This window comes from Petaurus breviceps, unplaced genomic scaffold (genome assembly GCF_028583685.1).
Source record: "Petaurus breviceps papuanus isolate PSGF00001 unplaced genomic scaffold, PetGlider_PUasm1.0 90700, whole genome shotgun sequence".
Classification (NCBI taxonomy): domain Eukaryota; kingdom Metazoa; phylum Chordata; class Mammalia; order Diprotodontia; family Petauridae; genus Petaurus; species Petaurus breviceps.
The window spans coordinates 5,273,097-5,288,385 of NW_027187315.1; the positions used below are offsets into that span (position 1 = coordinate 5,273,097).

General features: G+C 37.4%; 1 protein-coding gene across 12 annotated transcripts in view; it reads right to left on the bottom strand.

Moving 5' to 3' along the window:
• CASK (calcium/calmodulin dependent serine protein kinase) overlaps positions 1-15,289 on the bottom strand; it is a 490,128-nt gene that overhangs the window by 115,097 nt on the left and 359,742 nt on the right. For all 12 annotated transcript variants that reach the window (XM_069065716.1, XM_069065725.1, XM_069065724.1 and 9 more), the window contains one exon: positions 10,526-10,647. In XM_069065716.1, coding sequence (XP_068921817.1) covers positions 10,526-10,647 — 122 coding nt within the window. The remainder of the gene's footprint in view (positions 1-10,525; positions 10,648-15,289) is intronic.

Consider the following 15,289-nt stretch of genomic DNA (forward strand, 5'->3'; position numbering starts at 1 on the left):
AAGACATGGTAGGTACTTAATAAATCATTTTTTTATTATGTTCCTTGCATATAAATGGTAATCCAGTTTTTCCTGGAAGATAATTAGATGGTAAGCTACTTAACAGGGCTGTTATGACAAAAGTGCTTTTTGCAAACCTCAATGTATTTACAAATTTGAGTTAATATAATTATGCTAAGGGGGTGGGTCTTGTTTATCTTTGTATCTTCTCCAGTGTCTTGTCCCCAAAAAGGCACTTTCTTGACTTTCTTTGCTCATACTATTTCTGGTTACTGGAAAGCCTTCCATCCTATCTCAACCTGAATACGGAATTCCTAAATATTATGGAAAGCCTAACTAAAATGCCTAACTTAAAAGCCTAACTCCTCCATGAAACCTCCTCTGATTCCCATTATCAATAATGACCTTTCTGGTCTGTTATCTCACATAGCTCTTTGCCTATACTTCTCTTACACATTGATCACATATTATAGTTACTTGTATGTAACATCTTTCTACTAGACTGTTATCTTTATGGGGGCAGAGGTTACATCTAAATTTTTTCTTTCTATTCACTCCTAAAGCAGTGTTCTATCTATAGAGTAGGCTGTTAAAAACTGTTGTTCAATGGAATGAATTACTGATTTCATAGTTTACTTTTTATCTTTCGTTTTTTAAAAAATATTTATTATCATTTTTTGCCTTTTTTTTGGGAAGGCAATTGGGGTTAAGTGACTTACCCAAGGTCACACGGCTAGTTTTTGTGTTAAGTGTCTGAGGCCGCATTTGAACCCAGGTCCTCCTGACTCCAGGGCCACCTAGCCACCCCGACTTTTTATCTTTCAACTAACAGAACAGATAGATAGACTGTGTGTTCAGAACAGCATATGGGTTTCATGGGTACCTAGTGTATTATTGATCCAATACATCTACTGCATACCCACCAAAGTAGTTTTTCTACATGTTATTCCCTAACTCAATAAACTTCAATGGCTTTCTATTACTTCTAGGAACAAATATAAACTTTGTTAATTCTTTAAAGTCCTTCACAATTTGGCTCAAACATACCTTTTCAGATTTACTAAACATTCCTCCCTTTCACAGTACTTTAGTTAGTTCAGTAAATTGGCTTTTGTACTATTTTGTACTATTCCTCATATACTGCACTTTATTTTCTGTCTCCAGATCTGCTTGTCCCCTATCCCTGGAATGTACTCTCTTCATCCCTATCTCTCAGAATAGCTACTTTCCTTAAAGGCTCAGTTCAAGTCTCTTTCTACAAGAAGCTTGCTAGTGTTCTTCCTCAAAAAAACTTTTTATTTATTTTGTATATTCCTATATTTACATGTTATCTCTCCTGGCTAGACTATAAAGTCCTTAAAGGCATGATTGTCTCACTTTTCTCTTTGTATTTAGCATATAACATGTTGACAGATGGCAAACATCTAAATGCTTACTGACCCATTAAACTGATGAAAGAAATCCTGAGAAGTTAGGAATTTAGAAACATCTTGAAAAAGGTGAACTTTCCTGGACAAAGAGGGCAGCATTCAGCTTGTTTATATATGCTTCATTCCATTCACCACAAATCTTTGGACCTATACTGAATTCTAGCTGTGCTGTCCTGATTTGGTCGTCTTTGTGGAAGTATCATAGAACTTTATGGATTTATGTGAAATCTATGTAAACATATAATCCTTTACAGGTTTCAAAACACAGATATAGAAGCTAATAAAAAAGCATGTTGCCCATCTCACAATACATTGCAATGAGATGAGCAGACCACTGAATTTGTCCACTGGCACAGATATATTGGACAGGTACTTCAAATTTACAATGAGCTGGGCCCCAAATGAATAGGAGGCTGGATTGTTTTGGGGAGATTGTATAGTACTTTCTTTTTTTTGCTTTTTGGAGGGCAATTGAGGTTAAGTGACTTGCCCAAGGTCACATGGCTAGGTGTGTGTGTGTGTGTATGTGTGTGTGTGTGTGTGTGTGTGTGTGTGTGTGTGTGTGTGTGTTAAGTGTCTGAGGTCGGATCTGAACCCAGGTCTTCCTGACTTCAGGGCCGGTGCTCTATTCACTGCGCCACCTAGCTGCCCCAAAAAGCCTCAATTGATTTTTTTTTTTAAAGCAATTGGGGTTAAGTAACTTGCTCAAGGTTACACGGCCAGTTATTTCTGGGTATGGTACTAAGTATCAGAGCCTGGATTCGATCCCAGGTCATCCCGACACAGGGGCGAGTGCTCTTACTCGCTAAGCCACCTGGCCGCCTCTTGTATAGTACTTTCAATGATACCAAGGTTTCTCTCTACTGCTAAAGTTCAGCTTTTAACACTAATATTCTCTTGGTAATATTATACCACAACCTCAGAAAAATCATAACTGTGGGTGACCAAAAGGACAATGAAATGATGCATGGAGGATGTAAGGAGACTATGATTTATTACCAACAATAATTTGCATGCAATAAAAGGTATAAGAGAACATTAAGATAATGAATGAATTGAAAAGGACGTTGGTGGGTCAGATGTATAACATAATTGTTGTACATTGAACATTAAAATGACATAGAGGAAGGCCTCCAGCACAACAGGCAGAACTTCCATGGATCTATGGAAGGAAATGAATAAGAGTTGTATAAGATGACAAAGTATGAATTATTATGATGGCTAAGGGAAAAAAGTTGCTTGAGGGCTGGGGCAAAAAAAAAGGACTGACTTAAATAAAGATCCAGGTCTAGGCTTAGAATGTAAGGAAAGAGGCTCTTTAATAGAATATTCAGCAACCTAGGTATATGCTAAGAATGTATTATTTTAAAATACAACTTCAGGATACTTGGAGGAGATAGATTATAAAGAAGAATAGGGTTTTTATCTTAGAAATTGACTTGAGTTATACCAAATGCCTTTAAGGAGGATACTAATGCCAAAACAACTGTAAGAATGGCAATGCAAATGCAGCATCAGCAGAATTCAAGATAGGGTGAAACCTGGTAAACTAAGGAAGAACTTATAATTAACTAAGGGGGTGATGTGCAAATACAATGGGACGGTTACTAAGACAATAGAGTTTGGACTCACATTGGGCCAGTACAGGACTATATAAATTGCAGCAAATAACAACTGATGCAGGATATTAACTGGGCTATAGCAGGGGATAAAGCCTTTGGGAATTACTGGGATAGGGGAAGAGTAGAAGGTAGCAGCATGATAAATGACCTGAATTCAGATACTATAGGTGAACCTGGAAAATGCTTGCATGGAAGGCCCATTTATTAGGTATGGGGAGAATTCGCCTCTTAGATAAAATTATACAGGCTCAGTAACATACTTAAATAAATCCATGCTGGCACTTATGACCTGGGAAAACCACGATGGAGGTATAGAAAAGTGATGATAATACTTTGGGTCACACTGTTGGTAGGACTGCCTACCTTTGAGAAATTGATTGTAAGATTAATTTGATAAGAACCAAACTTGGTGTATTGCTAGGTAAAACTGGGGAGGCAGAATTTAACTAGAAGCATTAACAGTCACAGCCCCTGAGCAAAGGTTCAGATGGATCACAGGGAAGAACATGATCAACCTTAAATGAGGACAGAGATTTGTGTCCTTAGAAAGAGGAAATTTGAAGGGTTATTTGATGAACACTGAACATTTTACAGTCTGAGTAAATAAGATGAAAAAAAGTATGTTTTATTGAGTGCTTGGGTTTGGGAGTATTTGAAAATGGATGACCAAGGATAATGGAAGAAAATTGAAAGGGAAGAACAGTTGAAAGCTGAAAAGGAGACATAGGGTTAAGGGCTGGACAGGTTACAGAGAGAAATAAATTGCCTTCAGCAAAAAAATAAGCTTTTAAAGCAAACTGGTGAAGGGCACAGAATAACTGAGGCATGGTTACAAAGAGAAAATGTATTAAATCGGGAATTGTAAAAAAAATTTTTTTTAGAGGTGTGCATACTGACATGTCAAAGATTCATTTAGGGGGGCAGAGACAAGATGGCGGTGTAGAAGCAGGAAAACTCCCTGAGCTCCCCCCATAACCACCTCAAATACCTATAAAATATGACTCTAAACAAACTTTAGAACTACAGAACTCACAAAGTGACAGAGAGAAGCAAATCTCCCGCTGAAGGCAGCCCGACAGAAAGGGTCCATCGCAGTGCACTGGGAGCCAAGGCCAGCCCCGTGTGAGCCCGCGGTTTTAGCCTCAGGGAGGTGCCAACCAGTTGTGGCTGGAAGGACTTTGGGAGAGTGGATCACCAGCAGTTGTGGCGGTTTCCAGAATTATCAACCCATAAATGCCAAAGGCAAAGTGAAAGGTCAGTGAGGACTTTGGGAACAGGGGGTCTGGGAGTGCCATCTGGACTCTGCCCCCAGAAGGAAAAGCAGCTAAGGTGCGGCAGCTGCCACCACGTGGCTGCTTCAGAGCTCCTGGCCTGCAGATCGTAGTGGGACCAAGCGACCACTATGAAGGATAATTGCTCTTGTTTTAACCTACTTGGATCTGGATCGCTGTCTTGGGTGGAGGTCCTGGAGTGTGTGACCAGGTGCCAAAGCATGTGGAGGTTTCAGAGAGGGCAGCCAACTAATAGCTCTGGCAGATGAGAAAACCCCAGTGATTTGGGACAAAGTTCTCCTCTCTGGAAGCAGAGTTCTACTGTGACAAAAAGCCCAAAAGTCAAGTAACTGAGTGGCAATATAAGCAAGCAAAGCAAGCACAGCAATCCAACTTTGGATTCCTTTTTGTGGGGACAAAAAGGATCAAAGCATGGAACAGCAGGAAGACAACGAAGTCAGAAGTCCTGCACCAAAAGCTTCCAAGATAAATATGAACTGCTAGCAGGCCATGGAGAGGCTTAAGAAGGATTTTGAAAACCAAATAAGAGAAGTGGAGGAAAAACTGGGAAGAGAAATGAGGATGCAAGAAAATCACGAAAAGAGAGTCAACAACCAGACCAAAGAAAATAACACCTTAAAAAATAGACTAACTCAAATGGCAAAAGAGGCCCAAAAAGCCAATGAGGATAAGAATGCCTTAAAAAGTCGAATTTTCCAGATGGAAAAAGAATCTCAAAAGCTCACTGAAGAGAACCATTCCTTCAGAATTAGACTGAAGCAAATAGAAGCTAATGACTTTATGAGAAATCAAGACACTATTAAACAGATCAAAACAAATGAAAGAATAGAAAACAATGTGAAATATCTCACTGAGAAAACCACTGACCTGGAAAATAGATCCAGGAGAGATAATTTAAATATTATTGGACTACTTGAAAACCATGATAAAAAAAAGAAACTAGAAATCATCCTTCAAGAAATTCTCAAGGAAAATTGCCCTGATGTTTTAGAACCATAGGGCAAAATAGAAATTGAAAGAATTCACTGACCACCTCTTGAAAAAGATCCCAAAAGAAAACTCCTAGGAATATTATAGCCAGGTTCCGGAATTCCCAGATCAAGGAGAGAATATTACAAGCAGCCAGGAAGAAACAATTTGAATATTGTGGAAACACAATCAGGATAACCCAGGATCTGGCAGCTTCTACACTGAGGGATCAAAGGGCTTGGTATATGATATTCCAAAGGTCAAAGGAGCTGGGATTAAAACCAAGAATCACCTACCCAGCAAAACTGAGTATAAAATTTCAGGGGAAAATATGGTCATTCAATGAAATAGAGAACTTTCAAGCTTTCTTGATGAAAAACCAGAGTTGATTAGAAAATTTGACATTCAGATACAAGAAGCAAGAGAAGCATGGGAAGGTAAATAGGGAAAAGAAATCATAAGGAACTTATCAAAGTTGAACTATTTATATTCCTATATGGAAAAATGATAATTGTAATTAAGGAAACTTTTCTCAGTATGAGGATAGTTGAAGGGAATATAAATGTATATATATATATGTATGCATACATATATGTCTATATAGGAGGGTATATTGGCCTATGAATACATATGTGAGTGTGTGTATATATGTGTACAGGTATACATAGAGGGCACAGGATCAACTGAATAGGAAGGGATGATCCTTAAAAGGTGAGATTGAGAGGTGACAGAGTAATATAATGAGAGGAGATGGGGAGACACAGAATGGGGTAAATTATCTCATATAGAAGAGACAAGGGAAAACTGTTACAATGGAGGGGAAGAACAGGAAGGCAAAAGGGAATGGGTCAACTTTACTCTCACTGAATTTGGCTTAGGGAGGAAATGACATACACACTAAATAGGGTATCTCACCCTACAGGAGAGTAGGGGGGAAGGGAATGAGAGGAGGGATGATGGAGGGTAGGGCAGGTTGGGGGGAGGGTACTTAGAAGCACACACTTTTGAAAAGGGACAGGGTCAAAGTAGAGAATAGAACAAGTGGGAGGTGGGATATGATGGAGGGAAATATAGTTAATCTTTCACAATATATCCACTATGGAAATGTTTTGCATAGCTACACGTACAACCTATATTGAATTGCTTATTTTCCCAGTAAGGGTGGGTGATGAGGGGGAGGAAGGGAAGGGAAAGAATCTGGAATTCAAAGGTTTAAAATCAAATGTTTAAAAATACATATTATTATTATTTTTACATGCAACTGGGAAATAAGATATACAGGCACTGGGGGATGGAGACCCATTTTGCCCTACCAGAAAGTCGGAGGTGGTATGGTGGAGGATATAGGAGACAGCAGATTGAGGGAGGGGGTATACAGTGTGATCATTGTTTTGGGGTGGTGGGTAGGGGAAAGATGGAGAGAAAATTTGTAACTCAAAATCTTATGGAAATGAATGATGTAAACTAAAAATAAACATAAAATTTAATTTAAAAAAAAAAAAGGATTCATTTAGTACTCTGTCTTCCTATTCAGTCACAAAGAGCTGGAGGGATAAAATCTTCATGAAACTCTAGTAGGTTGGAATGAAATTGAGTGTGTTTATGTGTGTGTGTGTCTATGTATGTACATGCATCCATGTGAACCCTTTAAACTGTGGAACTGCATGTGGCACTGTGAATCATCATTTTACATTTGGCTAACATAAAATAATGATTTTCAGTTCCCAAACTAAATTGTGGTAAAAAGCTAAATAGGATTTGATTGCATTTTGATTCTATTAGAGGAATCCTAGGGTAAAGGATCAAGTACTGTGCTTGGAGTCAGGAAAAAATAACTTCAAATCTTGCCTCTGACACACATCTGCAGTGCCTTCGGGGACTCTGGCTAGCACTCAACCACTAGATCACAGAGGAGATGGAAGTTTGTGTTGATGGAGCGAGCTCTCACACTAGGACTGACTGTTCTTCAAAGAGTCTTCCTGCATTTGCATGTTTCGTTTTGTGAATTATTTTATAAGCATAATTTTTTTTTCCAATATGAGTTTGGTGGATTGTAAAATCATAATGGGCTATAAATTGTGTTTTGATAGATTCTAATTTGGAACTGCTTCATTATATTGGTAATTAAAATTAGTTATCAAGGGCAAAGTTAGATGTCCTGTCACTGATGGTAAATGAAGTCTCACTGACTTAGAGAGCTGCTATATATTTATTTTGATGTTTTCTGTGCTGGGTTTCTGTAAGCATCTGAGACTGCCAACGAGGAAGGATACACAGATGAGGCAGTTACTCTATGTGAATAAATCAGACACTTACATTCAGTTGGACTACTTCTAGAACTCAGGATGGCAGAAAGAGAATGGAATGACTACTTCCTACTAGTGGATTCTGGATCATCCATCAATATGTTCATCCCTTAAGTGCAGGCACAGGTGACAGAAACTGTTAAGGGGTGCTAATGTGAGGAAATAGGATTTAAAGTCAGCTTTTGATATGGACTGAAATTTGGATACAACTAGTTTTGATAACATCCTGGGGATGATTACAGGCACTACAGGAAAGTGATGGACACAAAAAGTTCTAACTGGAGGCCAACCTAGTTGCAGTTGAGGTAACACCAGAAGGATTTAGTGAGAAATGGGAAGAAGGCATTGGACTTTGGAGTCTGCAAGGCCCTGGCTTAAATACTGTCTTAAATACTAACTGTACGACCCTGGTAAAATCTCAACATGTGTCTCAGTGTCCTCATCTATAAAATGAGAGAGGTCTTTCATATCCCTTCTAGATTTAAATATATAAGTTTATGGTTTATGACCTTGGCTCTGGCTAAAAATCAACATTATCTTCATGGAGAAGCACCACTGAATATAAGGCAAAGACAAATGGATGTTGGACTTCCTGGGTCAGATTTTTGTTATTATTCAGTCATCTTTGATTCTTTGTAACCCCATTTGGGGTTTAATTGGCAAAGATACAGGAGTAGTTTTGCCACTTCCTTCTCCAGCTCAATTTACAGATGAGGAAACTGATGCAAACAGGGTTAAGTGACTTACCCATAGTCACTTATAGCTGGTAAGTGTCTGAGAGGCCAGATTTGAGCTCAGGAAGATGAGGTTTGGCACTCTATCTATTGCACCACATAGCTGCCTCTAGGTCAGACGGCAAGCTGTAAATTCCAAAAGAGAGAAGGAACTCTCCTTAGTCTAAGGCAGGCAACCACTCCTGGGCAAAAGAACTGTTTTGCATTGCTTTTGGTACCCAAAATTAAAGAGGGATTATGAAGACTATTTTTCTTAGGAGTGTGTCAGGAATGTTCCCTAATCCATTAATTTCTTTGTTTGAATTCCTGGTCAGATAGCAGTAGGGAAGATTTGAGTCTTGGCTAAAGTTATTATTAGCCTCATTTCTCTACACACAGAATGAGAATCAGCAGTTCCTGCTAGTGGCACTGACAGGGAAAAAGGATGTGTGCCTTAAACTCCAGTAAATCTCTTCTGTCAATTGGGCAGTTCCCAATGGAATTGGGATGGACAAGCACTTAATTTTCAACATGATAGTGATGCTTCCTGGAAGTCAGTTAGGAGATTCATTGTCTCTGAATCATTTAGACAAGCTGGGAGGCACACCTAAAGGATGAGCTTCCCAAGGAGAATGAATATATTCTGGACCTGAAAGAAACTGGTGTACAGAGGGCTAGATCTAGACAAGGCAGGGCCCATACGTGGTTGGATTCTCCAGATACGTCATACCACGTATCTGCAGATAATATTGCTATAGGCTCAAAGAGACTTTGGAGGTCACTTAGTCCAACCCCCTAATTTACACTTGGGGCAACTGAGGCCCACAGGGAGTAAAAGGAGCATGTCCAAGGTCACTCAATGGCAAAAAATAGTTAAGTAGAAGAGACTTAATTCGAACCCAGGTCCTCTGGCTTTCTATAGTTTCATACCATTACAGTAGCTTCCTAATTGGTCTCCTTGCTTCCAGTATGTTTCCTTATAACCCATCCTCTACTCAGCTATTAAAATAATATTTCTAATGCGTGAAGCTGATTAATTTACTCTCCTACTCAGAAATTTGCAGTGGCTCCCTAATATCTTGAGGATAAAATATAAACTCACTGTGGCATTTACAGCTCTTCCTAATCTGGTTTGAGCTTACCTTTCCAGGTATATTCACATGACCCCCGTCCAAACAGTCCATGTTTCAGGAAAACCTGCTGCTATGGTGGTCCCCAAACTCAATATTCCATCTCCCAACTGTGTACTTTTAAAAGACCTCTCCATTCCTGGAATGCCTCCCTTCTTCATCTTTCCCTTTTAGTCCCGACCTTCCCTTAAGGATAAGTTCAGGTATCACTTCTGAAAGTCACTTTCTTCCTGATCTCTCTAGTCATTAGTGTTCTCTTCTTCCTCAAAGCATCTTCTATCTATTTTTACATACTGTATTCTCAGGGTAAAGTAAGTGAGTTCAGGACACCAATTGTTTCTTCATTTTTGTTATGTTATTTTTCCAGGGCTTGGCACAATGCCTTACACTTAGCAGATACAATAGATACTGAATTAATTTTAATTAATGAATTAATGGTGGATTATATACACGAATGCTAAACATTTAGTACACTTTACATATTCCTATACTCTTTGCCACTATCAAATGTTTTCTTGTTAAAAATATTTACTGGCATATCTATTCTAAAATGAGCCAAACCATTTTTAAAAATCCCTTCAAAATAGGTAGAAAGAAAGCTGAAAGAATATACAGTAAGATAAGGCTTTATTAGCTGACTCAAGAAAATCTTGAAAATTCAACAAAATGGTTTAGAATTGTAAAAACAATATACATGAAAAACAAACAAAAACCACCGAACTGCTTCTATTTCAAAATACAAATAGAGCATCAGTGAATTAATGACCAAAGAACTAAGCAAGTATTTACTTCATTAAGTACTTTTCAGCTATAAGATTTAAGGTATGCAGGATCAAAAACATCTAAATGCTTTCAGAAACCTTAGCAAGTGATGAGAATTCTTAAGCTTCATTGTGACTGACTAGTGCATTTTATGTGCAAAAAGTACAATACATACATAATGAATTGTGTTTTGATGTCCAATCTATGTTGATTTTTCCATTCTTTCTTATAGAATTAGGGCAAATAAAAAAAGATCTAGAAGTATGTTAAATATACAATTTATGGATGGAAGGGGACTTACATCTAGCAGTGTGTGAAGATGCTGATCCTGGAAAACACTGTGTAGAAAATCTAAGTCCTTTTCACTGCAGTCTGTAAGTGCATGAATTTCCTCCAGGCTGTCTAGCACCTGTGAGACTGCTCCTACAGGTAAACAAACAGAAAATAAATTGCTAGAACAGAAAGTCATTGGTAAACTAATCTTTCGAACAGAATCTTCCATGTCAGAACAATGAATTAACATTAGAACTGCAAAGGCTAAAACCTTCACTGAAGGCTAAACTTCTTGAGTTCTATAGTACTCAATGATAAAGTAATTTAATTCCTTTTTAACAGTGGTATGGTTGTCTTGATTTTCTACAATAACTTTTCTAAAGCATCCAGATTTTTGCCTTGTCTGGATACTAATACTGCTTCCTTATTTCACTTCATCAACTAAAGGTAACTTAAAAAGGAACTTTGTGTATCAAATTATACTGTAAACTAAATTATTAACTTTAAGGTAAAATCAAAAGAACAACAAAAAGACAGGACTGTTTGGTCTGATTTCAAATTTCTAATTTTGTTGCTTAGCTTACATACTAAATAAGTATAATTAATACATGTTCTCCCATGTCACTTTTGTAATTCATTTCAGATGTGTTCATAAAGTATCTTATGATTTGATTGTCTTCAGGTTTGATGAAACTATTTAATCTTTGTTCATGAACATTATTTAAGTATCTGGAATCACCATTAGATCATCCACAACGTATACAATAAAATCATGAAATAAGGCTGGAAGAAGGCAGTATCAAGTCCAACCATAGGCAATTGTTAACTACTCATTTTTGAGTATTTCTGTTAATGATTCTCTCAATAAGTGCCTTCTTCAGAAGTAAAGTTGACAGTATACATAGCACACAATACTTACTGCTTCTAGCCAAACTTGAGTTTTCTTATTCACCAGCTTTAATGGAAAATATGGCTGCTTTGTTTTGTTACTATTAACACGCAAAGACATAATAAAAATAATTTCTATTCTATCCATGGCTGCCTATTTAGGGAATGACAAGAAGTACAGCATTACTGATAGTGCGGAATCGTTGGCTAATACTATTAGTGGGAACATAAGATTGGGGTCTTATTAACAAAATAAGCTAGTCTTTGTAAGCCAAGAGTAGTTGTCACTTTTTGCTTTCCTATTTGACTTCACAGATACAATCCAAGGCTGTTAAAACCAAAAACAAATGCCAACCAAGTAATTCTGGTAGTTGCTGCACAAATTCAGCATCACAAATGTTATTCATAATCTCTAGATTACAATGTAATATGGGAGATTACCTTTTCCTTCTGGTTTGTCTATCATCAAATTAGAGTGAATTGGAAAAAAAAAAAACCTAACAAGATCTGTTACATAGTCTGAAAGAGTTGAGTTAAAATGAATTCAATAAATTCAAGTATTCAAGCCAGTCTTTGACACATACTGGCTCTGTAACCCTGGGGAAAACAAAACAAAACAAAAAACTGACCACTTTTTCAAGTCCCCAAGCAACTTTCTAAGACTATAAATTGCAGAGTAAGTACTCATTGGTAGAGGAAGTTCCTTAAGTTGGTAGAACTTGTGATCTACCAAGAAATACTAAAGGTAGCATCTTTAATTATGGCCTAAATGGCAAGAATACTAAAGGGTAAACATTCAGCAAAAAAGAAAACCTTAAAAAATCTATGGTAACTCTTTTGGATTAGATTAAGGGTTAACGTCTAGTATTCCCACTGTAAGATGGCTTTTCCTAAAACTAAAATATCTAGAATATACAAAGTTCTCTAAATTTTTTGTCATTTCTTTTACTGAGTTATCTCACTGAAGGAATGGGGGAAAATATTGCTTACTAAAAATCAAGAAAATAATCTAATAGGATAAAATACCTCAATTTTTTTTAAAAGCTCTATAATCTAGAGGGTATTAACATCTTTGCAAGATACTCTCCTTACATAGGTGGAATTGTCTTCTAAAGTACTAATAATCATGAGCATATTTTACTTGATCTAACTCCCATCTCTATCAGCTAATCTCATTAACTAAGCTACCTAAATAAATCCACATTATGATACCTGACTTTAGTTTCAGATATCTCAAGTTTCCTAAGTATAAGAATGGCTTTATTTTATTTTTTTTTATCTGAATCTCCAATGCCCAGCATGCCTGGAATGTACCAGGTGCTTAATAAAGACTTATTGATTCCAGTGAAGAATACTTCCTACATTAGTGAGGAACACTAACTATTCTTCAACTTACATTCTTAGAGGTTTGACTTTGGCACTGAAAGGTTAAGCGACTTTGCCTGGTGTCACACAGTCAGTACAGGTCAGAGATGGTACTTTAACTGAGATCATGACTCCAAGGGGAAGGGGTCTCTGTCCACTGTATCACACTGTCTCCTATAGATAATTATTTTTTTTAATGTGATATACAAACTCTATTGTAGGTTCACCTTTATAACTGTTTTACTTATGTCAATGAACATGCTTTTGGGTCTCCTGAACAAAGGGTGACTGGTTGATTAGGAATTCCATAAAAGTGCTGTCAGGAGAAAGGCAGTTAAAATTTTTAAGTAAAAAATTGCTACCATAATTTCCATCACAAAAAATCTAGATCTTTGTAGTATTTGTATAACCATTTGAATTAGAGATTTGAGGCTTGAAGATTGGAGACTTGGCTATCCACATCAGGGACTTAATATAGTTGATTTTAATTCAAAAAAGAGAATCAAACCTGCAGAACAGATGATAAAAAACTGTCACTCCTTTAAAAATTCAAGTCTGATTTAAAAAATGCCACTGCCACCGCCACCGCCACCACCACGACCATATAGGAAATGAAGCCATGCAAGGGAAGTCTGTCTTGGGATCAGCTTCTCTTTCTAGAATGGTATGGACCTGCCCAGTTCTTTCTACAGTTCTTCTTTGGCTCTCTATTTTCTTTTGAATGGATGAGGAAGCAAAGCTGGAAAATCACTTTAGCTGTGCCTTTCCCTTCACCTTTTTAGCCCAGGAAGGAGAAAGCCAACACTGACAGATGACTTTCATTCTCATTCAGCTGTCAAAGTGATCTCCTCAAGCAGAGGTCTTTCCATGTCACCCTGTTACAAAATAAACTCCACTAGCGTCCTATCTCCTTCAGGATCAAATATAAATACTGATATTCAGGCTGTCCATAATCTGCCTGCTTCCTTTCTAGTCTTCTTACACCTCCTAGCCTCCCCCTGCCCCCTCACCATCTGCCTCTGATCCAGTGACACCGTGACACTGGCCTACATGCCATTTCTTGCAAATGACACACCTCCAGAAGGGCATTTTCATTGGCTAGAATAAATACCCCCTTCCTCCTCTCTGCCTCCCTGACTTCCTTCAAGGCCCGGAGAAGAGCTTCCTTTCCTGACACCCTACTGATTATTCCCCACGGACCCTGCATACAGCCCTCTCCTTTAATAGACTGGGAGCTCCTTGTGGGCAGGGACTGTCTTTTACTTTTCATTGCTAACCAGAGCACTTAACACAGTTCTTGGCACACAGTAAGAAATTAAATGTTTACTGACGGAATGATTACAAACAAAAGTCTCAACAGGCAAAGATGCAATTTCCATAAGCTGGAAGATTTCTCAATGTAATTCTATATTTTCTAACTTCTAAAACTGTTATCATAAATAAAAAATCATTAAAGTCATTTTTAAGAACCAAAAGAGATTGAGGAATAAAATGCTACTGACTCAACAGAAAAATCGCCAATTTTATTTTTAACTTTGTTATCTGAATGAATTTTAATCAGTATAATTATGAATCATTTGGTTAAAAAATTTCCACTATTTGTATCATGCCTATGTCTAGCAGTAATTTTCTCTGATAGATTACTTATGTGGTTTATTAGTGCTAGAAGAGGTAATTTAAGAAGAAAGTCTATCCATGAATGAATGTGCAAATGAAAGAATAATTATATTAAATAATGTGGGGCATATGATTAAGTAAATATTTAATGAGTTTTTCTTATCTTGAAATTTTTGCCTTGCTGATAATTTCAACTTTCAGAAGGTAGAAGAAGCAATAAGGGGAAGGTCTATTTCATATCTGATTCTGACCAGTAAAAGACACGCTGAATAATGAAGGAGAAACCTTGGGAATGGGTAACCATGCTCTCAGAGTTAATTAATTATAGATGAAGAGAAGAATGTCAGGCATGGTCAGAACATTAAGAAAGCAGATTTCAAAAAGTTAAGCCCTGGTTCTGTAAAAATAAAGTCAGCTCAAAATAAATGGGAGATTATAAAAAATGAAATTGTTACAAAGTAAGCCAATATGATTTCAACAAGGAAGAAAAAGGTAGCTAAAGATACAAATGTGGCTGTATAGGGAAGCTCATTAATGAGATTATAAAAAGATCTATAGTCAAGATGAAAGGAAAAACAAACAATTGAAGGCAAGAATAAAAAAAGTGGTTCAGTCCTATAAGTAAAGATTCAGGAAAACAAAAATGGTTGTGTGTGTGTGTGTGTGTGTGTGTGTGTGTGTGTGTGTGGTGAGGTCAGGAGAAGCAGGCTACTGCTTGTCCAAGATAGATCAATGATGAGAGATGATTGAGAGAAGATGAAAGGGCATAGCTCTCATTTTGTTTGTTTTTCCATCAAGGGCCATGATCTTCAGACTACAAATAATAGGGACAAAATAGCTAACAGGGAATGGAAAGTCAAGGTAAGTGAACAGGAAGTACAAATTTGTCCTCACTGAGTTCAAGACACTAGATTTGGGTGAA